General features: G+C 44.4%; 1 protein-coding gene across 1 annotated transcript in view; it reads right to left on the bottom strand.

Moving 5' to 3' along the window:
• nek11 (NIMA-related kinase 11) overlaps positions 1-26,465 on the bottom strand; it is a 227,565-nt gene that overhangs the window by 76,135 nt on the left and 124,965 nt on the right. The window contains exon 13 of the mRNA XM_080215135.1: positions 23,925-24,046. Within this exon, the coding sequence (XP_080071261.1) occupies positions 23,925-24,046 (122 nt within the window). The remainder of the gene's footprint in view (positions 1-23,924; positions 24,047-26,465) is intronic.

Raw genomic sequence — 26,465 nt, 5'->3', positions numbered from 1 at the left:
TATGTATATGTGTGTGTATGTGTTTGTGTGTGTGTGTACATGCATGTACCTGTGTGTCCAGGGTTAACTGAACAGAAGGAAGTTTGCTAGAGATAGGTTGTTTGTGAGGGCTAAGAGATAAAAGGTTGAATTATTTGCAGTGACATGTTAAGTTCAGTTTGAGTTACAATAGGTTGGATCTAAATTTAAATAATCAAAGACCAGTGGATATAGATTTAAGTTACGGAGCATGAGGTTTAGAGGGGATGTGAGGAAAAGCTTTTTCACCAGGGGGTGGTGGGAGTCTGGAACTCAGTGCCTGAAAGGGTGGTGGAGGCAGAGACCCTCATAACATTTAAAAGTATTTAGGTGTGTACTGGCGATGCTAAGATATACAAAGCCGAGAACCAAGTGCTGGAAAATGGGATTAGAATAGTTGGATGCTATGTTTTTGACCAGCATGGATGCTGGATTTCAGGAAGGGAGCCATGCTTGCTGAATAGATGGGGAATTCACGGAGCTAGGTAGCAGAATTAATAGGAGTACATATCTTGACGCTGAAACCTGGGAAGCCTTGCACTGTGAGATTTAACTTGGAGATGTTAGAACTAAGACTGTGGGTTGGACTGATTAAAAATAGAAAGTATGTAATAGAAGTGAAATAAGCCTCTGTGTATTTGAACTCAATCAGAATTGTCTGAAAGTAGTGCTGGGAAGGGTTACAGTTATAGGGCTGCAAAGTGTCTGGAAATTGGCAATGGAAGTATATTAATATTTAGCAGATGTATTAGCAGCTAATCAGGAGCCATTGACATGTATCCCCGATCTCTCCAAATCGGAATTCTGCTATGTGACATTTTTAAATATGTAAAGGTAAATTATTTCTGATCGTTGTACACGACCCTCCAGGAAGACATGTTCCAACGGGACAATGTGTAAAAGTCCCATGATAGGAACTGGGTAACTGGGCCCTGTCTCTGCAGAGGTGACTCTTTCTGAGAATTCACATCTCTCATTACAACGATATTAAAATCTGCTGTAATTCTAAATCCAGTCGGGGTCTTGTTCTTTGTTTCTTTTGGCCGTGCTCAATTCAGCAAGCAGTCGCTCTCTCTATTGACCCTAATAGATTTTCCGCCCATTAACGCGATGGACCAAAGGGCTTTTTCCGTGCTGTAGACCTCTATGGCTCTATGATCCACAACGAGCTCCTGTTTCAAAATACATCAGGTCATGACAAAACAGATAGAATTTTTTTGTGCGTCTGTGTGTTTTTTTTCTCAAGTTTGCAGATCCTTTCTCAAGATATGTCAACACACATGCACATCCCCAAAATACAAGTAGGCTTACATTAACACTGTAATGAGCGGAGATGCCGGCATTTGACTGGGGTGGGCACAGTAAGAAATCTCACAATTGATTCCAAATAGACCTAATGGAGATTAACACTGCAATGAAGTTACCGTGAAAAACTCCCTAGTCGCCACACTCCAGCGCCTGTTCGGGTACACTAAGGGAGAATTTAGCACGGCCAATGCACCTAACCAGCACGTCTTTCAGACTGTGGGAGGAAATCGAGCACCCGGAGGAAACCCACACAGGTACGAGGAGAACGTGCAGACTCTGCACAGACAGTGACCCAGCTGATATTCAGACTGGAGCTCCATCAGGAAATGAACAGGATTAAAAAAGGCCCATTCATCATCAAAGCTGGATGGAGTTATCTCCCAGTCTTCAGTCATTCAGCAACAAAGCCTCTCAAGTAATTACCATTGACTTGATCCCTTCATCTGCTGTTGACCATATTAGATACATCTCTACAGCCTTTCTCTATTCACTGACCATTTACAACACCATTTATATCCTGTCATTTACAAAGAATAAAACACCTCAGCCACTTCAGAAAGGAAAATACTGTTGTGCTGACATATTGCCGTGACACAGTGGTTAGCACTGCTGCCTCACAGCGCGGAACCGGGTCCAATTCCAGACTCAGGTGTCTGTGTAGAGTTTGAACGTTTTCCCCATGTCTGCGTGGGTTTCCTCCGGTTTCTTCCCACATCTTACTAAATTGACCCTTAGTAAGATGCCATGGCAGCACAGTGGTTAGCACTGCTGCCTCACAGCACCAGGGACCCAGGTTCAATTCCCAGCTGGGGTCACTGTCTGTGCAGAGTCTGCACATTCTCCTCGTACCTGTGTGGGTTTCCTCCGGGTGCTCGATTTCCTCCCACAGTCTGAAAGACGTGCTGGTTTGGTGCATTGGCCGTGCTAAATTCTCCCTTAGTGTACCCGAACAGGCGCCGGAGTGTGGCAACTAGGGAGTTTTTCACAGTAACTTCACTGCAGTGTTAATCTCCATTAGGTATATTTGGAATCAATTGTGAGACTTCTTACTGTGCCCACCCCAGTTAAACTCCGGCATCTCTGCATCAATGCAGTGTTAATGTAAGCCTACTTGTGACACTTATGAATAAACTTTAAGATGTGTAGATTAGGGGTATTAGCTGGGTGAATACCTGGGGTTGTGTGGATAGGGCAGGGAGGTGGGCCTGGGGAAGATATTCTGTCAGATAGTCAGTGCAGACTTGATGGGCTAAATGGCCTCCTTCTGCACTGTAGGGATCCTATGATTCTACCACCGATAAAAAAATGCCAATTTGGTTGAGTTCATGAATAGATTCTGCTCAAACACTCGTTGATTAAGGTTCATGTCTTTATTCAGGTTGCAAAATACAGGGATGTTGAAAGTTAATCTTTATATATCGGTCACAAGTAAGCCTTACATTAACAATGCAATGAAGTTACTGTAGAATTTCCCTAGTGCCCCATTCTGGGTCAATGCACCTAACCAGCATGTCTTTCGGAATGTGCGAGGAAATTGGAGCACCCAGAAGAAACCCATACAGGCACAGGGAGAACATAAGAACATAAGAAATAGGAGCAGGAGTAGGCCAAATAGCCCTTCGAGCCTGCCCCGCCATTCAATAAGATCATGGCTGATCTGTTGTGGCTCAGCTCCACATTCCCGCCCTCTCCCCATAACCCTTAATCCCCTCGCTTATCAAAAACCCATCAACCCGCGTCTTAAAAATATTTAGCGAGGTAGCCTCCACCACTTCAACGGGCAGAGAATTCCAGAGATTCACCACCCTTTGAGTGAAGAAGTTCCTCCTCAACTCCGTTCTAAACCGCCCCCCCCTTTATCTTGAGGCTGTGCCCCCTAGTCCTACTATCCTTTCTGAGCGGGAAGAGTCTCTCCACCTCTATCCTATCCATCCCATTCATCATCTTATACGTCTCAATGAGATCTCCCCTCATTCTTCTAAACTCTAACAAGTACAAGCCTAATTTATTCAGCCTCTCCTCATAGCTCAACCCCCTCAACTCCGGTATCAGCCTAGTAAACCCCCTCTGCACTCCCTCCAAGGCCAAAATATCCTTGCGTAAGTACGGCGCCCAAAACTGCACACAGTACTCCAGCTGCGGCCTCACCAATGCCCTATACAGCCGCAGCAAGACCTCCCTACTTTTATATTCAATCCCCCTCGTGATGAAGGCCAGCATCCCATTCGCCTTCCTGACCACCTGCTGCACCTGCAAGCTGGGTTTTTGCGACTCACGCACAAGGACCCCGAGGTCCGTCTGCACCGTCGCCTGCTGCAGTTTTTCGCCACGTAAGTAATAGTCCTTCCTACCATTATTCCTACCAAAGTGGACCACCTCGCACTTGCCAACATTAAATTCCATTTGCCATTTCCTGGCCCATTCACCCAGCCTATCTAGATCCTTCTGTAGACTCTCCACACCCTCCGCACAATTTGCCTTTCCACCAATTTTGGTGTCATCACCATACACACCATACACTCGGTTCCCTCCTCCAGATCATCTATATAAATGGTAAATAGCTGAGGCCCCAGCACCGACCCCTGGGGCACTCCACTAGTCACCATCCGCCAATCTGAATAGCACCCGTTGACCCCCACTCTCTGCCTCCTATTTGACAACCAGTCCTCTATCCATGCTAACACCCTACCCCCAACTCCATGCCCCCTTACCTTCTGCAATAACCTCTTGTGAGGTACCTTGTCAAATGCCTTCTGAAAATCCAGAAAGACCACATCCACCGGCTCTCCTCTATCCACCGCCCTAGACACATCCTCATAGAACTCCAGTAAATTTGTCAGACACGACTTCCCTTTAAGGAAACCGTGCTGCGTCTGCTCTATCAAGCAATTCCCTTCAAGATGCCTCGCTATTTCCTCCTTGATGACGGATTCTAACATTTTACCTACAACAGACGTTAAACTAACCGGCCTATAATTCCCCGCCTTTTGCCTGGCACCCTTCTTAAACAACGGCGTAACATTAGCCGTTTTCCAATCTTCCGGCACTTCCCCGGAATCCAGCGACGTCTGGAAAATAACCACCATGGCATCCACTATCAACTCCGCCATTTCTTTCAGGACCCTCGGATGCATTCCATCCGGTCCTGGGGACTTGTCCACAATCAGCCCCTCCAGTCTGTCGAGCACCACCTCTCTAGTAACAGTAATGTCATCAAGACCCTCCAGTCCTACCACCTTTCCATCTCTAACATCCGGCAAATTATTCACGTCCTCCTCCGTGAGGACCGAAACAAAAAAGTTATTCAAGACCTCAGCCATTTCCCCATCCCCTACCACTAATTCCCCCCTCTCATCCTCTAAGGGACCAATGTTCACCCTAGCCAGCTTCTTCCTTTTTATATATTTATAAAAACTCTTGCTATCCTTTTTTATATTAAGCGCTAGCCCAGCTTCATAGTTTCTCCTACCCTTCTTTATCAACTTCTTTGTCAATCTTTGTTGACATTTGAACCTCTCCCAATCCTCTTCTCACCCACTACTCTTAGCTACTCTAAACGCCTCCGCTTTTAATTTAACACTTTCCTTCACCTCCTTCGTTAGAATGTGCAAACTTCACACAGATGGTGACCCGAGACCGGAATTGAACCCAGGTCCCTGGAACTGTGAGGCAGCAGTGCTAATCACAGTGCCATCGTGCTGCCCATTTGGATGGGATCTGGGGAGGAGGATTACAAAGTCATAGGAGCAACCTTTTAAAGCAGGACAACACAGCAAGCGATGAACTGTAACCTGACAAGATACTTCCGACTTTACATCACAGAATCATTGCAGCGCAGAGGGGGTTTGTTTGATCTGGCTTGTCTGCGCTCACAGGCCTCATTTTCAACCTTATTTTGAAACCAGATTTGGGGCTCTCCAAGCACAGATCATCTCTATCCCTTCAAATCATTTTGAAAGACAGTGGGGAAAGCTAGGACAGCGTTTTAAAATACAAAGGATATTCATTTCTTACAGCACGTTACACCATGGTCACAGACTTACACTGACTGAAGAACACTACTTCAGAGATTTCCACTGGCACTTTGGAATTTTAATTCTGCAAGTCAATGGTTTAATTAAAATTATTTCTTCATGTACAAACACTTGATAGGCACATTATCATCTTGCTGTCTTGTTGTTTTAATAAATGCTTACAGATCTCCTGTAGTATGGTGATATAGAGAGCTTGCTAGTTTATAATGATAAGGTTGTTATGTCATTTAATACATAATGTATTATTAGAATCATTAATTCAGAGTGATTGGAAAAGTCAAGTTTTGTTTTTTGATGAGAAGAGGTTCAGAGATCTGTATTAGAGTATTGTGAGGTTGCCTTTTATTATCCTACGCAAATTATAAATGAGACACCTTCACTTTGTACCTTCTGTTATCTATGCAATTTATTTAGTTCCCAGGTTGAGATTACACAGTAAGATTGTGTGCAAGATAGGAACAGGAATCTAAAGGAGCAAAGCTAACTGTCCCGCACCCCCTCCCCCATGGGAATGAGAGCAGGCGAGGGGCGGACCTTGGAAACGGCTGTTGATCTCGGGCGGGATCTTCCCCAGTTTCGGGGTGAACGAGGCTGGAAAATCCCACCCGTAGAATGACAAAATCACAGATATGTTCCAGGGCAGGAGGAGGCCATTGGCCCATTGTGTCTGCAAAGGCTCTCCAAATGAGCATCATGACTTAGTGCCGTTCCCCTGCCTCTTCCCTGTACCCCTACTCATTCTTCCTATTCATAGGAAGAATATCTCAATTGTCATTCAATTGAATATCGAACGTCTCAATTGAACCTGCCTCTGTCACTCTCCCTCACAGTGCATTCCAGACCCCAACTACTCACTGGGTGAAAAAGATTTTTCTCACGTCACATTTGCTTCTTTTGCAGAACTGTGTCCTCGAGTTCTCGATCTTCTAACAAGGTGGGAAAAGTTTCTCCCTGTTACTCCGTCCAGCCCCCTTCATGGCTTTTAACATATCTGTCAAATCTCCTTTCAGCCTTCTTCTCCCCAACTAGAACAATGCCAAACTCTCCCAATCTATCCTCATAACTGAAGTTTCTCATCTCACCTCTCAAGCCTGTTTCCGCCATTCAGTCAGATTCAGTTGGGTGGCACAGTGGCCGGCATTGCTGCCTCACAGCATCAGGGAACCAAGTTCAATTCTGTCACTGTGTGGAATTTGCACGTTCTCCCTCTTGTCTGCATGAGGTCCCTCCAAGTGCTCCGGTTTCCTCCCACATTCCAAACTTGTGCAGGTTAGATGGATTGGCCATGTTAAATTGACCCCCCTAGTGCAGGGGGATTAACTATATGAGGTTGCAGGGGTAGGGCCTGAATGGGATTGTTGTCAGTGCAGACTCAATGGGCAAAATGGCCTCCTTCTGCCCTGTAGGGATTCTATGATTACCGTTGATCAATAACCTATCCCCATATTTCTTATTACTTGTGGCTAACAAAAATCTATCAATTTCAGACTCAAAGTTAATTTTGACCCAATCATCAACTACACATTCTGCACACTTAGTATGCAGAAGTGCTTCCTTCACTCCTGAAAGGTCAGATTCTAATTTTTAGACTATATCCCCTCATCCTACTCAACCAACAGAAGTTATTTCTCTCTACTGACTCAATGTGTTCCCATTAACCTGCACTAGTTAGAATCGATATTGGAGAATCAAAACACTTGGACATCTCAAGCTCAAAATTCATCGAAGCTGTGAGAGGAACCTAGGACAAAACTTGTTTCCACCATTCTACTCCCTCTTGTTATCCAGGATCAGACTCAGCCAACCGAGTCATTGCTTCTCCAGTCCTGGATCAATTCAACCAACTCCGTCCTGATAGAAATCTTCATGGGCATAGCCCCATGACGACCAGGGCTTAAGTTTGATCACTGACACTGTGTTTTCTTGGTAAATCATAGTTAGCTGATTATATTGGTAAGCCAGTGAGTGAATTCCTTGCTCCTTGTGCATTATGCGGATTTCCATTCCGTCTCTGTAACTACCTCTCTCCATTTATCTCACAACTGTAAGAAAATATAACCACAGCATTTTCTACTTATCGGCAAAAGGCATCTGACAATTACATTTCTGATGATTGTTTTCCGAGTTCCAGTTATGCATTTTCAATTTGCCGGGGGAGGGGAAGCTTCTGACAGAAATGAAAATGGCAAAGGACGGGATTTTCCCACTCTGCCGCCACGGGAATCGTAACGAGACAGCGATCGTGCAAAAGTCCATGGACCTCGGCCAGGATTTTCCAGCCTTGGGGATGAGAGCAGCCGGAAAGCCCCACCTAAAATATCTCTAGTGGCAATTAGAAATTTAACCATTCTAATTACTATCGTGACAAAACACAAGTAGTTATTAGAAGCTTTCTGCCTTCCATCAATAGTCAACTATCCTATTATTGAAATTTTAAGAATTGTGTGAGCTTCCTGACTGCTTGAAGATCCAGCTAAAGTTTTCCTCTACATCGCAGCAGGATAAAAAATACTTTTGTTTTGCACTCCACCAAGGCAGGTACTGAGGTGGGGAGAGCGTAAAGTTGAATGAATGGGTGGAAGGGATTCCCCCCTGCCCAAGCCCAGGAGCAATTTTTGGGGTAGGCTTGGGCTTCGGGCAGGGGACCTGCTCTTTCACCCATTGAGGCCCTTAGGGTGACCATTACAGGCCTTTTTTCACCGATGTTTATGCTGGCAGGAATGACGAGGGTGGGAAACAGGCAAAAAATGCCTTTCTCCATCTCTGGCAGGGAGTCCCACTCACTGCTAATCAACACAAAAGTGAGTGTTAAATGTCTGTGGGGCTGGCACGGTGATTAGCATTGCTGCCTCACAGCGCCAAGGACCCCAGCTTCAGTTCTCGCCTTGGGTCACTATCTGCACGTTCTCCCTGTGTCTGCGTGGGTTTCCTCCCACAGTCGAAGGATATGTAGGCTAGGCGGATTGGCCATGTGTGGGGTTACAGGATTAGGGCAGGGGACTGGACAGATGTGGGGCTACTCTTTTGGAGGGCCAGTGCAGACTCAATGGGCCGAACGGTCTACTTCTGTACTATGATTCCAAAAATCAGTGACAGTGTATTATATGCCAACTCTTGGGATGGTGAGCACCACTCATTCACTATCCTGAAAATTCTTCCCTATGAGCCCATCTCTCTTTTTCTCTCAGCTCAATATACTTTCTGAAATTTACAGCAAACAAGTATGAAATCAATCTTCCCACTCTGAACTCTTCATCACCTGCTCCTTCTACAAAGGAATTCACAACCCTGGGTAAAACAAGTGAAGTTCTGGACAAAGATTCAATGAAATGCTTTTAATTAAAATATTAAATGAAGCAAAGGATAATTCAACACTTATATTCATTCATGTCATTTGGAAATGAAGAACTTTATTTGAAAGCCATATTTTATACCTGAGAATTTTTAAAATCAGAAAAATGGACAATTTATTTCTCAACCCTTTATGACTGGGACAAGGTTTTCACTGTTTACATTAACGATCTGGAAGATGGAACTGAGGGCATGGTTGCTAAATTTGCAAATGATACAAAGAGATGTAGAGGAACAGCTGGTGCTGAGGAAGCAGGGGGGTTGCAGAATGACTTGGACAGGTTAGGAGAGTATGTAAAGAAGTGGCAGATGGAATACAACGTGGGAAAGTGTGAGGTTGTACGCTTTGGTCGGAAGAATAGAGGCGGAAACTATTTTCCAATTGGAGAAAGGCTTCGGAAATCTGAAGCACAAAGGGACTTGGGAGTCCTGGTTCAGGACTCTCTTAAGATTAACATTCAATAGGCAATTAGAAAGGCAAATTCAATGTTAGCATTCACATCTAGAGAACTAGAATACAAGAGTAGGGATGTACTGCTGAGGCTGTATGAGGCTCTGGTCAGACCCCATTTGGAATATAGTGGGCAGTTTTGGGCCCTATACCTAAGGAAGGATGTATTGGCCTTGGAGGGATTGCAGAGGAGGTTCACAAGAATGATCCCAGGAATGTAGGGTTTGTCATATAAAAAGCAGTTGACAAGTCTGGACATATATTTGATGGCGTTTAGAAGGATGGTGGGGAGGGACCTAATTGAAACTTACAGAGTACAGAGAGGCCCAGATGGAGTGGACGTGGAGAGGATATTTGCACTAGTGGGAAAGCCTAGAACTTGAGGGCACAGCCTCAGAGTGAAGGGACACTCCTTTAAAACTGAGATGAGGGGGAGTTTCTTCAGCCTACGAGTGGTGAATCCGTGCCACACAGGATTGTGGAGGCCAGGTCATTGAGTGTGTTTAAGTCACAGATAGATTGTTCTTGATCAATAAGGGGATCAAAGGTTACAGGGAGAAGGCAGGAGATTAGGGATGAGAATCATATCAGCCATAATTGAATGGCGGAGCAGACTCAATAGGCCAAATGGCCTAATTCTGCTTTTATCTCTGATGGTCTTATGGTCTAAAAGACAAGGGGTAGGGCATTGAAACAGTTCGCTCCTGTTGGAATTCCCAAGAAGGAATCACTAAAATGTAATATGTATATTCTAACATGAGAATTCTCTGGCAATGTTTATGCAGCAGGTTGCAGGCAATGCCAGGTTTCTAATAAGATACAGACAAGTGTTCAGAGAATACAGATGAGATGCTATTTTCAATCTCAAACCATTCCAAATGTACCTGCTGGGTGTAGCACTATTTAATTACAAATGCACACAGCGCTCCAGGTCCCAAACGTTCAATTCCCATGATGGGAACTGCCAGCTGCAAATTGTTTTTAAAATCTAAAACCGAGCCTGTGCTCCAGCAGACACCGGCTAACACGGCCACACCTCCAGGATCACCCTCTCAATGTGAAGCGCTATTTGTTGATTCACCACCCAAGAAGTAAGAATTGCACTTATGCAGCACCTCCCGTGTCCTCGGCACATCCCGACATGGTTCTGAGGTGGATCAGAATTTGGAAAAACTGAGGCCGATCTGTGCACAGCAAGATCCCATAAGCAGCAATGAAACAAATGATTGAATCTCCGCAAGTCTCCGGTCACCGGAATTCAGGCGCCGTCAGCTTTGTGCCAGAAATCGGTGCAGAGCTGTATGATTTACCCTACTTGTAATTTACATATAATTAGCAGGCCTGGGACTGAAGTCTCCAGGCCCGCTAGCCTCTCCCTCCACCGCCAATTCAGCACGGTTTACAATAGCTCCCCACTAACAGGGAGCTCGCAACCCGATCCCTCTGCAGGGCTGGGGATAAAGGGGTAGTACCTCCTGGACATTGCAAGCCTGGCAGTGCCACTCTGGCCCTGCGGCACCGCCCAAGGGGCAAAGTGGCCATGCCCAGGGGTATCCTGGCACTGCCCACCAGGCAGTGGGGAGTGCCAAAGAGGCAGGGCCTAATGGTGGGACAGGGGAACTCACTGTCATTCTGCACAGGGATCATTGACAGAGAGAGGCCATGTACCAGCTAGATGCTGAGGAATAGAATGAATCTTGTGTGGTTCCAGTGTAAGGGCAGACCTGAGCACTCAATGATGGGGAATCCTGGAAAGCTGATTTGTCCATGACAAGGAGTGGAATGTATTTAGCTCTCACAAATCACAGCATCATGATAACGTGATGGCATACTGAGATGTTCCAAACTATCTCCGGCTCCAGGTTCACTGTCATGCTCATATCCACAGCTATTGGCAATGCAATCCTTACTTTGCACTGAGGACACAGGTGACCACTGTCAGTGAAGACACCCTTACTGAAGCACTGACACTGCCCACACTCCCACCTCCTCCTCCCTCTTCCAGCACCTTGCCCTGCTTTGTGCGGCCTCTTAATTCTCCCATTCCCGCAGCATGACAAGGGGAGTGCCCATGTCTGGTCTGTCTGAAAGTCCTGAAGTTAGCACAAAGACTTTCTGCAGCTGCCAAACCACCCACAGAGTCACAGAATTGCTACAGCACCAGGGGAGGCCATTCAGCCTGCCATGTCCAGCTCACCGAATGAGAAATGGACCCAGCCCCATTTTCCCATCTCCTCCTTGCAGACTGTTCCAATGTTAAATTGTAGAAAGCACCAAACACTTCTAGAATCAAAAGAAAGGTGAGAGAGAAAAAAATTAACCAGCATCTAACCTGTGAGCAGCTGTGATCCTTTTAAAAAGAACTGATGGGAATCCTTCCTGCTGCGAAATACTTCTTCAATGGGGTGAGATGACAAAGGTATTAACTGGAACAAGGAACTCCAAAGTGCTATCACTCACATCGAATTAACATTGCAAGTTGATTGACATCACAATCTGCATACTTCCAGCACCTGTTCACAGTCACTACAGATGGGATAATGCCCCTTCCAATATGGTAGCTGTCACATCATGCCCTCCTCAATATGGCAGCTGTCACATCATGCCCTCCCCAATATGGCAGCTGTCACATCATGCCCTCCTCAATATGGCACCTGTCACATCATGCCCTCCCCAATATGGCAGCTGTCACATAATGCCCTCCACACTATGGCAGCTGACACAACTCATCTCAAAGTGTGCACGGTCATTTTGAGGTCTAAAGGCACAGACAGCACTCAAAAAATGAATATAAAAACCCCAATTTCACATCAAGGATATTTGGGATCCTGCTTCTGTTGATGTGTTCTGGTTCCCAAGGTTTGTGTTAATTCGCTGCTGAAGTCTTCAATGTGATAAAGGCTAGAAATTAATATTTTATTTTTCTAAACTGCAGAAAGCCCCTAAACAGCAGGTTAGTTACATCAAACACGGTTCAATCTCTGAAAACATGCACTGAAAGAACAGACACATGGAATATTTAAGATGTGGCAGGTGGGATTGAAAAATAAAGTTGAGGTATTATTAACAGCTTATTAACAGAAAAATCAGATGTAGTTCAAAGGGAAAAATACCCATAACTGGTTCGATGTTACAGGGCAATGCTTTCCTTTTGAAATGAAGTGTTATTCGCGCTCTGATGCACTCCAGGTTCCAATGAAACACTCTCATAATAAAAAAAAATCTTTTACGGATGTGGGCGTAGCTGGCTAGGCCAGCATTCGTTGCCCATCCCAAATTGTGTGGCTTGCTAGACCAGAGGAGCGGGAAGATGATGGCTTAATGTTATCACGAGACTATTAATCCAGAGACTCAGCTAATGTTCTGGGGACCCAAGTTCGAATCCTGCCATGGCAGATGGTAGAATTTGAACTCAATAAAAAAATGTCTGGAATTAAGAATGTACTGATGACCATGAAACCATTGTTGATTTTCGGTAAAGCCCATCTGGTTCACTAATGTCCTTTGGGGAAGGAAATCTGCCATCCTTACCCGGTCTGGCCTATGTGTGACTCCAGGGCAACAGCAATTATTGCTGACTTTCAAACACCTTCTGAAATGGCCTAGCAAGCCACTCAGTTCAAGGGCAGTGCCAGGAGGCCAAGCTGGTAATGACCAGGGGCACCCTCCATCCTTTACCCCTGACCTCCTGGGGGCGCTCGATGGCCTCCCTTCACTCCGGCGGGGTCAAGTCGCCAACTTCCCACTAGTGGGGGGCTGTTGTGACCCCTGCCGGAATAAAACACTCCTGGCGGAGTGGCAGGGGGGAGGGATTGTGGCGAAAGGTGACAGGCTGGGAGACTTCAGTCCTGGGCCTGTTAATGATATGCTAATGATCATTAGCATAATTTATTCAGCTCCATGGCGATTTCTGATGGACAGAAATGTGCAGAGGCTGTGGTGCCTCGCGGGAAGCCCACTATGCAGTTTCCACTTGAATATTCTAGCTCTAGCAGCACAGCGGATTGGGAGAATTGCCTCTTAAGTGTGCCATGGAATCTATTTTGCAACCAGTATCTTTTTGTTTTGAGTCAAATCTCATGGATGCGTTTCCAGCATCTCCGATTGTATTTGCCACGGGGTCTCATCCTTCCATGTCGCTTTCTAGTCTCTCCTTCACATGTTCTCACTTAGCCCCAAGTAAACAGCTCACCGTCTTATCTTTCCTGCATACTTGACTATCAATATCCCTCAGTTAAGAAACCTCCAAAACCAACCTTTTTTATGATCTACCTATTCTATCTGTCATATAATTATGATGCTGAAATGTATTGCTGTTTATATTCCATACCAATGCCACGAATCATTTGCCTCATTTCTTTATTTTGTCTTATTTACTTTCAGATCTCTATGGGTTTCTTGAAATTAGCCTTTTGTCTCTCTCACTGAATACAGTGTAGCTCCTCTAAGTTACAATCACCGGTAGTCTGTACTCCTGAATCCTTATCCATCTAAACTCACCATTCATTCTTCCCATGGCCACAGCAGGAATTTTATTACCCCATCCGCCATAGGAATTGGAGCGGATGAGGGATGGAGCATTGAAAGGCCTGTTGACCTCAGGTGGGATTTTACGTTTCCAGAACGAGTGAGGCTGTAAAATCCTGTCCATCGAGTTTCATAACCCATTCAATCCGGTTTGCTTACACTTATTCCTATAACTCCCAAACCATGGATAGCACGGTGGCACAGTGGTTAGCAATGCTGCCTAGCAACACAAGGGACCCAGCTTCAATTCCCGGCTTGGGCCACTGTCTGCACATTCTCTCCGTGTCTGCATGGGTTTCCTCTGGGTGCTCTGGTTTCCTCCCACAGTCTGAAAGATGTGCTGGTTAGATGCAATGGCCATGCTAAATTCTCCCTCAATATAGCCGAACAGATGCCAGAGTATGGCGACTAGGGGATTTTCACTGTAACTTCATTGCAGTGTTAATGTAAGCCTACTTGCAATAAATAAACCAAATACTGACCCAAAGTTGATTTTGGGTTTTTCTTTTCCAAATTTGGTGCATTTTGTGTTTCTCCAAAGGGGAGCAGAAATCTGAAACTTTAGTCCCAGTGAGCTGCGGTTGCTGAGTTCAATCCAAAATTCAAAGCTGATTGATATCCCTTTGTAAAGTATCAAGGGATGTTGGGGAAAGATAGATATGAGATACAGATCAGCCATGATCTACCTGCCTATCTAGTTAAGAAAGCCACCAACGCCTCTACTTTCTCAGAAGACTAAGGAAATTTGGCATGTCAGTTACAACTCTCACCAATTTTTACAGATGCACCATAGAAAGCATTCTTTCTGGTTGTAGCACAGCTTGGTATGGCCTCCTGCTCTGCTCAAAACTGCAAGGAACTACAAAGGGTTGTGAATGTAGCCCAATCCACCACACAAACCATCCTCCCATCCACTGACTCTGTCTACACTTCCCGCTGCCTCGGAAAAGCAGCCAGCATAATTAAGGACCCCACGCACCTCGGACATTCTCTCTTCCACCTTCTTCCTTTGAGAAAGAGGTGCAAAAGTCTGAGGTCACGTACCAACCAACTCAAGAACAGCTTCTTCCCTGCTGCTGTCAGACTTTTGAATGGATTTACCTTGCATTAAGCTGATCTTTCTCTACACCCTAGCTATGACTGTAATACTACATTCTGCATCCTCTCCTTTCCTTCCCTATGAATGGTATGCTTTGTCTGTACAGCGCGCAAGAAACAATACTTTTCACTATATGTTAATACGCGATAATAATAAATCACATCAAAACCTGAATAATAAGAGGTTTATGAGGCTGAATGACTTACTCTCCATTCTAATTTACTGTGATGTGGAGATGCTGGCGTTGGTCTGGGGTGGGCACAGTAAGAAGTCTCACAACACCAGGTTAAAGTCCAATGGGTTTATTTGGTAGCACAAGCTTTCAAAGTGCTGCCCTTTCATCGGGTGACTCACTTGATGAAGGGGCAGTGCTCCGAAAGCTCGTGCTATCAAATTAAACCTGTTGGGTTTTAATCTGATGTTGTGGGACTTCTTACTGTGCCTAACGTACTGTGAAAGATGTCCGCTCTGGGGAATGGAAAAGTCCTTCATTACAGGTGGGGGATGTAACTCCATCCCACCTGCTTCATCCACTCAATAAACCTAAAACTCCTCTCCCCACTGCAGCAATCAACTGTTTCCAAAATGATTCCTGGGTTCTCAATTTTTAATTTGCAAAGTCCATTTTAAGAGTTAACCATGCTTTGCACAAATAACACCCTGATATAATTCCTAAATTTGACTTTTATCACTGTGAATCTGTGGCGCCTTGTTCCACTCCCAAACTTCAATTTGAAATGATTCTCCAGGTTTGATTATCTCAGAACCCCCCCCCCACCCCGCCCCCACCCTCACCCTACTCTCACCTCACCCTCTCCCCTCCCACTTAAGACTGAAAAACCCACATATGTCCTTTATAACTCTGACCTCCAATGCTGGACATCAATCCTGTGTCTCTTTTCTGCACCGTCTGCAAAGCTTTGACTGTTCCCTTTGTGTCCTGGGAACCAGAGTTACACATGATACCCAGACCCTCACAGCCTGAGGATACAGGGTAGACACAGTAAGAAGTCTCACAACACCAGGTTAAAGTCCAACAGGTTTATTTTAACCTGGTGTTGTGAGACTTCTTACTGTGTTTACCCCAGTCCAATGCTGGTATCTCCACATCATGGTACAGGATAGGACAGAGATAAGGTTTCTTCAGAGGGGTCAACCTATGGAATTTGCGACCACAGAAAGTAGTTGGGGCCAAAACATAGAATGTTTTCAAGAAGCAATTAGATGTAGCTCTTGGGATGATGGGAATCAAAGGATATGGAGGGAATGCGGGGTCAGGCTAATGAGTTGGATGGTCAGCCATGATCATAATTGAATGAGGAGCAGGTTCAATGGGCTGAATGGCCTTCTCCTGCTTCTATTTTCGATGTTTCTATGTGGTCTGACCAGCGACCATTGTCAGGAAGCAACATGGTCAGCACTGAGTAAATACTTTCAATTAGGCTGGAAAACCATACAATGTATGGTGAGGGCCATGCACCAAAGAGTCTGTTTCTTGGAGTTTATGTGACTGAGGGCCAGGGATCACAGACTACAGCAAATGATGCATCGATAAAGCCACTATTGCGTTTGAAATATATACGCCTGAAAGAAGACAAATAGGGTGGTACGGTGGATTGGCAAACTCGTCAAGAATACTGACTCATCTAGACCAGCCCTCTGCGATGAGAACCTTCACTTACTGCTGGTTAGAGTGTTCAAACTGAAATGAGTTGGGACAGACTCAACCCAGCATCTACTGGGAACTGGGTTGCTGCACAAAATTACTCTCTCTTCTGTTTAAATTGGCAATCTCCTTCAAGGACCAAGGAGTGCTCGTGCATGAAATGAATAGAGAAAGATGACACCTGGTGCCAGACTCATGTTGGGTTAAAATACAGGAGGTTAACGGCAAAGAAAGGTGCACCTTACCCTAGTGTTCAATCTGAACACAGAGCCATCATGTTAACTCTCAAAGTTACCCAGGCAAGGAGGGGTGGATGAACAGTCAAAAGAAGATATTAGATTCTAACCCCTGTCCTTTAGGTTTGGCTAGAGGCAGGTCAGTGAATCATTTCCCAACGAAATTTAAATATTTTCAGATATTTCCATGGGCTGCTGAAGTGAGGCTGGAACAAGTCAGTGGCCAGAATTTTACCAGCACGTCCGCCCCGATTCTGGGGGTGGTCGAGGCTCAGAGAACAGTATCCTCCATTGGCCTCGAGTGGGATCGTACGAATTTCAGGCGGACAACCAGTAAAATTCCATCCAGTGTCTTTCCAGCACTGCCTACGGGCCGAAGGAGCAGGAATCCTTTCACCTCCACAGCCCTCCCCAGCCCCCTGTCCTCCCCACCCCATTCTACCCCAGCCACCATTCCCCCCACCCCACCCCACCTCTACCCCAACTCCCCTGACAGTGGCCTCTCAATCTGGCTACCTGCTCGGCCAGGAAATGATCCATCTAGAAGGACAAGGGCAGCAGATACATGGGAACACCAGCACCTGCATGTTCCCCTCCAAGCCACTCACTACCCTGACTTAGAAATATATCGCCAGTACTTGCAGTCGTTGAGTCAAAATCCTGGAATTGCCACCCTAATGGCATTGTGGGTCAACCCACAGCACGTGGACTGCAGCGATTCAAGAAGGCAGCTCACCACTACAATTACCAAGGGCAACTAGGGATGGACAATAAATGCTGTGATATGGACATGCCAGTGTTGGACTGAGGACGCACAGTAAGAAGTCTCACAACACCAGGTTAAAGTCCAACAGGTTTATTTGGTAGCACGAGCTTTCAGAGTGTCCTCCAAATAAATGCTGGCCAGCCAGTGATACCCACGTCCCACAGATAAAAAAAATCCCAACTCATTCAGCAAGGCCTCCTGGAAACTGGAATGCCTGGGTTTCCTGGTCATTAAATCGCGCTTCCCCTGCTCCCACCTCCCTCCCCCCCACCCCCAACCTCCCAGCCCTACCCCAAGCACCCAAATGCAAATTTGCTGAAACTCCAAACGTGTGCAATGAGCAAAAACGCAGGGTAAGTTAAAACGCTGCAATGCCAGGGCATGTGCAGGATCAATGCCGCATGGAGATCCCCTGTGACAATGCCGTGCTGTTAAATCCTGATCTCAGAGGCCCTACATGGGGGTAACGTGTTCCACTGAAAGGCCCTGAAATCAGGCATCTGTAAATCACAGGCGCTTCCAAAGAGGTTTCACCACACTGCAGGCTGTCAAATCCATTTGCCAGAAGGAGCTAAGCTGGAAATACGAGACTATTTATCCGACACAAAATCAACCTTAAAGAACATCAAGCGTGATGGATGACAATCCAATAAAGGGAGAGCTTGTTGCGCGTCTGGCAGTTGAGCTACACATGAAAAAGAGAGAGCAGACAGCGAGCAAGCAGAGAACAACTGAAGCAAGGGACTAATTAACAGAGTTAAGGTCTTATCTACAGAAATTAGATGTGCAGACATTTTTAAAGATTAACCTAGTGGGAAAATCTCCCAATGGTGCATAGAACATCTTAAGAATGGAATATGTCAGTAGTATGAACTGTATGGGGGTTGGCAGGTTTGAAATAGGCCAATTCTGAAGAAGAATCATATCAGTCGCGAGACACTAACTCTCGATCCACAGACCTGAGTTGTTCCAATGCTCACGTGTTTTTATCTCAAATCTTCAGCAACTGCAGTATTTTGCTTTTATTTCAGTAAATGAATTCTGTAATTTGTGATTTGTAATGTGGCAGAGTCTCTTTGTTACTGAAATAAAGACAGATAGTGCTGGAAAAAAATCTTGGCAGCTCTGGAAGCATCTATGGAGAAGCAGAGTTGATGGGTGGGATTTTCCAGACCCGCTCCTCCTCCTCCCGTATTTTCTGGCAGCGAAGATGGTCTGCCAATCTTCCAATCCCACCGATGTCTATGGGGTTCTGAGTGACCCCCACACTCCGTCACCGGGAAACATGCCACGTGGGAGAGTCACCATCAGCGGGACCAGAAGATGGTAGCACAGTGATTAGATCAAATGCCGGGGACCTGGATTCAATTCCAGCCTAGGGTCACTTTCTGTGGAGCTTGCATTTCCTCCGGTTTCCTCCCACAGTCCAAAGATGTGTGTGTTAGGTTGATTGACCGTGCTAAATTGACCCGTGTCAGGGGAACTAGCAGGATAAATAAATGGGGTTACGGGAATAGGGCCTGGGTGAGATTGTGGTCAGTGCAGGCTCGATGGGCCGAATGGCTTTCTTCTGCACTGTAGGGAATTCTATGGATTCTATCCCACCGGCAAGAAGGGCCAGAAAATTACAGCCAATGTTTCAAGCCCAATATTAGTCTTCTTTGGAACTGGACTGCAATCTCTGAAACCAGATTTTGCTGTGGGTGTACATCTTCAGTGGAGAATTCATTGACAAAACTAGCTAATAACTGGCTAATAAACTGTATGTAAACATATATACAGGTATGTATTTATTATATATTAAACCAGAGTCATTTTAACCCTGGAAGTCTATTATTTTGAACTGACTTTTCCGTAAAGCAGAAACATCTTTTCCATGTAGCTTGGATGCAATCTGCACTCCAGGTGAAAATTGCAGCTATTGAGAAGTACTTTTCTCAAATTTCTGCTCACATATTTGCCCTCTAGCAGTTTAAGATCCAAACTAGTGTAGTCATTTGGAAAGTAATCTTTGCTTTTAAATGTACAAGTTTTACTTTTAAAAGTACTCCTTTGATAAATTTAAGGTGGTGCTGTGTGATTAGAAAACCAATATCAGAATCAAATATGTTTAATCCGTCATCTGTGTGTAACCGATTTTAAATACCTGAAACAAGCATTTTCTTGTTATGTTAGAGTAGTCAGTTTTATTAGGCACAATATAAAAGATATTGAGTATATAATTTTTAAATTGCTAGGTGTTAGAGGGATTCAGGATAACCTGGGATTAAAAGACTAATATATTATGATAAACTCATTTAGTGTTGATTCATAGCATAGTAAAGATACACAGTACCTGGAGTTACAAAGGTAATATTTGCATAGAAACACATCAAACCATTGTTAGAGAATTTAAATAGGTGTTTTTATATATTATGTGTTACAATGTATGCCTTAGCCAATTACAGACTGCCCCAAGGCATAATGAGATAGAAGCTAAGAAAGGCAAGCTATATTCTTTAAGAACAATACAGACACAGAGCACAATCTTTATCAGTATGGGTTAGAGACAGTACAAGCTTCCCAGACTTTAGAATGAGTAAAGTATTTCAATTTTTCCCAAAACAGGCAGTGGGAAAGAAAACTTTTGAACTCAAGGGACTTACGTAGAAAGTTGCAGGGAAACAGTAGGAAAGAACCTTCCGGATTTAAGTAGTAAATTGCTAGGGCTCAGTGGGCGAAAATCTCCAGACTTTACGGACCTATGAAGTCTCATATTGCCAGAAGGTGGAATGTTATTGACCAAGACAAATGACTCATATTAAAATAATTGGCTCATCCGGTGAGGATGAACAGGGTAGGCAGGCAGATGATTTTTGAAAAAGCTATAATTGTACTATTGATAACAATACAATTAGAATTATTTGGCCTGCCCCATACTATTTTCCTGCATGAGGTGAACCAGGCCTGGGCAAATAATATATACCTTCAACCAGAATTACTGTCTTCAGTTCTTTGTATTTGCTGAACTGCATTTATTAAAGAGAAAACTCCTGCACAGAAGCCAGCAGAATACTTAGGTCTCTGAAAAAACTCCTACACTAGGAAATAAAGATAGTTTAAGTAATTTATTTTATGTGTTAGAAATAAACTTTAAGCATAAGGTGAATTTGTGTTTCTGTCTGTTTGAGCTAAGAAAGGATTAAAACGCCAATCTGGCTTCATGTTAGACAGAGATGCCTGCAAGTCTATAGTTTAATTTCACTTTAAACTTTGCCTACATTGTAATTAAGGGTTTATGATGTACAAGCAATTACAGGCATTTAAAAAACTAATCTGTTGCTTAGCAATCAGAGCCCACATTGAAAAGCAGAAGCAGTTAGAGTTCAGTTTTTAACCAGATAACCCAGAAGAAAGAAGCTCTCACAGAAACTGCCAATACAGGCATGACAGCACAGAGGGACAGAAAACAAGTCCTAGAATCTAAAGAACTGAAAGTTCCAGAAACTGGGGAATGAAAAGTGAAGTTCTGAAGCTAAAGTCAAAGGGATAAAGAATCAGAAACTGAAAATGTTATTGATCACTGAAGTTAAAGAAAGGGGCAGCAAGAGATTCTCAGTTAAAGACAGAGCTGGATAAGTAAGCTAGCAAGAAGCTAGACATCCAAGGTAGAAAACATTGGTGACATTTTAATACAGCCTGTGAAGCAGTGGTGTTCTGTTGATGTGGCTGATTATCTGGGAGATTGTGTGGAAGCTTGAATGCAGATGGTGTTCCAGGGCAAAGGAACACTGAAAGGAGAGGCTGAAATCCTGGATTTGGATCCTTGATGAAGCCATTCAAGAGAAAGCATTATTTGGGAGAAGATTCCAACTGTGTACTTCAAGAGTAGAATTTGTGTGGAAATTCGAGTTTAGTGACATTAGTTGGCTCACAGTGTGACAAGTATCTAAGGGGATTTGATGAGAAATTTATGAAAGTTGTTTTGCGTGGCATCTGTCAATTAGGTTCGAAGTGTTGTGTGTCTGACCACATTTCACCTATCAGTTTACATGGACTGTGTATTTATTGAGAACATTAGAGTACAGAATAAAGTGTGTAACTTGCCTTATTTTTAAAAATCTATATATTCATGTAAAGGTATAGTTGGGGTGAAGAAGTAGTGTATTATAGTTAATTTTTTTCTTTGATAAATCTTTTATTCTTTTGTTAAAAGTTAACTGGCAGTCCTGAGACTATGTTCATCCACATCACTAAACAATAAATAAAAGTTAAAATTTACTGAGTTGGGATTGTAGCAAAATGTACGATTGTGCTCTGCGCTAAAAGAAACTTAGTTTATAAAATCTTGGAAATCCCACAAAGGGAGACTCAAAATGGGATCTGGGGAAATGGTGAGTATTTGGGTGAATCTGTTTTCCAGTGAATCTTAGAATCCTTGCAGCGCAGAAGAAGAGTGAGAAGTCTCACAACACCAGCTTAAAGTCCAACACGTTTATTTGGTAGCACAAGCCACAAGCCCACAAGCTTTCGGAGCACTGCCCCTTCATCAGGTGAGTAGGAATTACGTTCACAAACAGGGCATATATAGACACAAACTCAATTTACAAGATAATGGTTGGAATGCGAGTCTTTACAGGTAATCAAGTCATAAAGGTACAGACAATGTGAGTGGAGAGAGGGTTAAGCACAGGTTAACGAAATGGGTAATGTCTCCAGCCAGGACAATTAGTGAGGTTTTGCAAGCTGGCCCCAATCCAATGCCGGCGTCTCCATATCATGTGCGGAAGAAGGCCATTAGGCCCATTGAGTCCACACTGACTCTCAGAGTGTCTTATCCAGACCTTCTCCCCCATACTATCCCTGTAATCCACCTCCCCCCCCCCGCCAACCCCGACCCCCACCCAGTGTGTGTTTATTTAATCACAGAAATTCAATCAATGCTTAAAGTTCTGATCTTTGGCATTAATCTGGCTGCTTCTTTACAGGAATGACTGACACCCACTTTCAATGCTTGTTACTGCGCAGCAAACAAATCCTACATTTTGCAGCACTTGCCAGGTAACAGTTAGACAATTTACAATGCTAATTCTAAACAACTCAACCTGGATTTTGCAAAACATTTTTATGGTTTGGAGAAGGTTGTTGGATTTTTCATTGTGAAATAGCCCATAATTACAACGGCAAATTGCTCTAGAAAGAACGGCCGGACACTCTGGGAAGATGGCTTCATTTTATAAACTTCCTCAAAAGGTAACAAAAAAGTCTCTGCAATCGTACCATTACAATCTATTCCTCTCGCTTCAATCTTTGAGCAGGAAAAAGGTACAAAACAAAATTGGAACACAAGAAATAGGAGCGGTGGATCCTGCCCTGCCATTATGGCTCATCTGTGGCCTTAACTTCACTTTCTCACCACTTCCCATATCCTTAGATTCCCTGAGAGATCAAAACCCTACCTACCTCAGCCTTCGACATATGGAATGGTGGAGCAACCATAACTCACAGGGGAAAAGAATTTGAAGACTCACACACCTTTAGAGGAAGAAATATCTCCTCATCTCGGTTCTAAATGAACATTCATTCTCCTGAAACAGTGTGGCCTTGCTCTGGATTCCCCAGCAAGGGGAAACACCTTTCAGTACCTTCCCTGTCGAGCCCCATCAGAATATTTTATGGCCGGGATTCTCCCACCTCGTCTGCAGTTGGGATTTTCCAGTCCCGCTGCTGTGCGTGGATATTTAGCTGAGCGCCAAGTTTATTTATTAGTCATGAGTAAGGCTTACATTAGCCATTGCAATGAAGTTCCCCTAGTTGTCACAGTCCAGAGCAAGTTCGGCTCAATGCACCTAACCAGCACGTCTTTCAGAATGCGGGAGGAAACTGGAGAACCCGGAGGAAACCCTGCAGACACAGGGAGAATGCGCAAACTCCACACAAACAGTGACATTCTTTACTCTCTCCACTCTAGCATTGGGATGTTATTCAGCTGCTTTTCTGTCAACCCCACAATCCATTTGGTAACTTTCACTACATGTAACCCCACCATTTGGCTCGGGCTTGCAAAATCCTACTACTTGTCCTGGCTTGAGAGAATTCACGCCTCTTTAACCTGTGCTTATCTCTCTCTCCACTCGCACTGTCTGTACCTGTAAAGACTCGCACTCCAATCATGAGAATGTGTCTATATATGCCATGTTTGTGAACCTACCTCCACTCACCTGATGAAGGAGCAGAGCTCCAAAAGCTTGTGATTCCAAATAAACCTGTTGGACTTTAACCTGGCGTAGTGAGACTTCTTACTGTGTCCACTTTTCTTTGTCTTTGGAGCCCTCCCTAAGGCCCAGATCTTTGGCAAGTTTTCATCTCTCCACTTTCGCCTCAGTGTGCACTTGTCACTCACCACCCTGTGACAGTGCCGCACCAACCCGGTGTAGATGTTAAATGCGACATAATCATTGAAAATGTCAAGAAGCTGGAGTTCCTTACCGTGGTCTGCTGGCTCGGACATGCACAGTCTATCCGAAATCATCCTTCCTTTGGGATCTGGCTTGCCAAGTGCTCGGAAGTCTCGAGCACTCACTGGCTGTGTCTGGTTCACACAAGCTTCACTGCACTCCTGATTTAAGGTGGACACAAATGCATTTTCAGATAAATTGTTTAAATTTAGTTGCGAGAACATTCTGAGCTAATGACAGAATAAATTCCAGGAACATTCTCACCACTGACATTGAATATATCTTCATATCTTAATGGAAACATTGGATATAGCATGAGCTTCCAGGAGGTATTAAATTTAAATCATACTATTTATTTTGAGGATCAGTTTACTTTCTCACTTTTGCACTATCCACATTTCACTCTTTCATTGACACGTTTTGACAATCACTTAAAATATTTTTTGGAAGTGTTTTCATCCACTTTTTTTCCCTATATAGAGTGCAGTCTTACAAAGAAATTCTGAGTTCAAAGTAGCAAGAAAATAGGTAAGAATGGCATTAGTTTTCTCAGTGAGTCATGAGCCATAATCCTACTACATCTAGTGCAAAAAAAAAAGCCCTGGTGTGATTGTTGCCTTTAAGGTGGTGGTGGTGGTTGTGTGTATGTGTGGGGGGTGGCAGCAAAGCCTAAGCTCGCCAGTGAAGCCAGCTGCAGAGTGTTTGGGGCACCATTGCGCAGGTGCCCCAATCTCCCAGTGCACTTTTTTGCCGACTAAACAAGGCCGGTGAGAAAACGGACACAAACTCCATTTTCTGCCTCTCGTGTGATCGTACCACATCACCTCGGCGACCGACGGACGGGACAAGGTCATAAGATCATTGAATTCTCAGGGGGCTTGACAGGGTAGATGCTGAGAGGTTGTTTCCCTTGTGAGAGAGTCCACGACCACAGGGCACAATCTCAGCATAAAGGGATGGCCCTTTAGAACTGGATTGAGGAGGAATTTCTTCAGCCAGAGTGCTGGTGAATCTAAGGAATTCATCACCACAGAAAGCTGTGAAGACCTTGAGTGTATTTAAGACAAAGATAGATAGGCTCTTGATTGTTAAGGGGATCAAAGGTTATGAGAAAAGTGCAGGAGAATCAACCATGATTGAATGGCAAAGCATTTCCCCTTCATAGATCCATGTTGATTCTGCCCAATCATTTCACTATTTCTCAAGTATCAAATTAACACATCCTTTGTAATAAATGTTTTTTTTTAATATTCATTCAAGAAATGTGGTTGTTGCTGGCTGAGTCAGCATTTATTCTCCGTTCCTGATTGCCCTTGAACTGAGTGGTCGGCTAGCCATTTCAGAGGGCATTTCAGAGTCAAGAACATTGCTGTATGTCTGGGGCCAGACTAGGTAAGGACGGCAGATTTTCTTCCCTAAAGAACATCAGTGAACCAGATGGGTTTTTCTGACAATCAACAATGGTTTCATGGTCATCACTAGACTTTTAATTCCAATAATGGGGTTACATTACTAGCTTCCATGATTCAGGACCTATAGATCTATTCCTTTCCAGAATCTATAGAATTTTGAAAGATAACCACCAATGCATCCACTTTTTCTATAGCAACCTTCTTCAGTACACTTGGATGGAGCTCTTCTGACCCAGGGGATTTTTCAACCTTTAACCAATTAATTTTTAAAGCATCATCTCTTTGTTAATATTAATTATTTTCAGTTCCTCATTTTGACAAGTGCCTTGGTTCCCTAATTTTTCTGGAAATGTATATTCATGTGTAGATTGGGGTCAGGCTAGACTGCATCATCGTACCAACGCTCTTCGATTTCTTCCTTGCTGCAACACTCAATCTCATCTTCAGCAAGCTCCCCGCTGGAGTGGGGGTAAACTACAGAACAAACAGGAATCTGTTTAACCAGCACTGCCTGCAGGCCAGATCCAAGGTCCAGCCCTCTTGTGTCACTGAACCACAGTGTACAGATGATGCTCACATCTACGCACGTTCAGAGGCCGAGTTCCAAGCATTGTCAACATCTTCACCAAGGTGTAACAATCGCGTGGGCTTCACACTAAATATCCGTAAGACAAATGTTGGGGGGGCACAGTGGCATAGTGGTTAGCACCGCCGCCTTACAGTGCCAGGGATCCGGGTTCAATTTCAGCCTCGGGTGGAGTCTGCATGATCTCTCCGTGTCTGCATGGGTTTCAGGGTGCTCCGGTTTCCTCCCACAGTCCAAAGATGTGTAGGTTAGGTAGATTGACCATGCTAAATTGCCCCTTAATGCTGGGGGAGGGATTAGTAGGATGGGTTAAGGAGATAGGGCCTGGGTGGGATTGTTATCAGTGCAGGCTCGGTGACCTCCTTCTGCATTGTAGGGCTGCTATGAAATATCCTTTACCAACCTGCCCCCACCATATAGCGCTGCCCCCTTGATATCACAACAAGGTTTTGGACAACATGGGCCACTGTTCATACTTCGGGAGCACACTGCCAACAAGGCAGACATCAACAATGCGGTTCAACTTCAAGCCTATTTGTGACACTAATAAATAAACTTTAAAGGACAAAAGAAC

Source organism: Carcharhinus amblyrhynchos, chromosome 2, assembly GCF_965287045.1.
Source record: "Carcharhinus amblyrhynchos chromosome 2, sCarAmb.v2.hapA, whole genome shotgun sequence".
NCBI lineage: Eukaryota > Metazoa > Chordata > Chondrichthyes > Carcharhiniformes > Carcharhinidae > Carcharhinus > Carcharhinus amblyrhynchos.
This window is presented reverse-complemented; position numbering and strand designations above follow the sequence as displayed.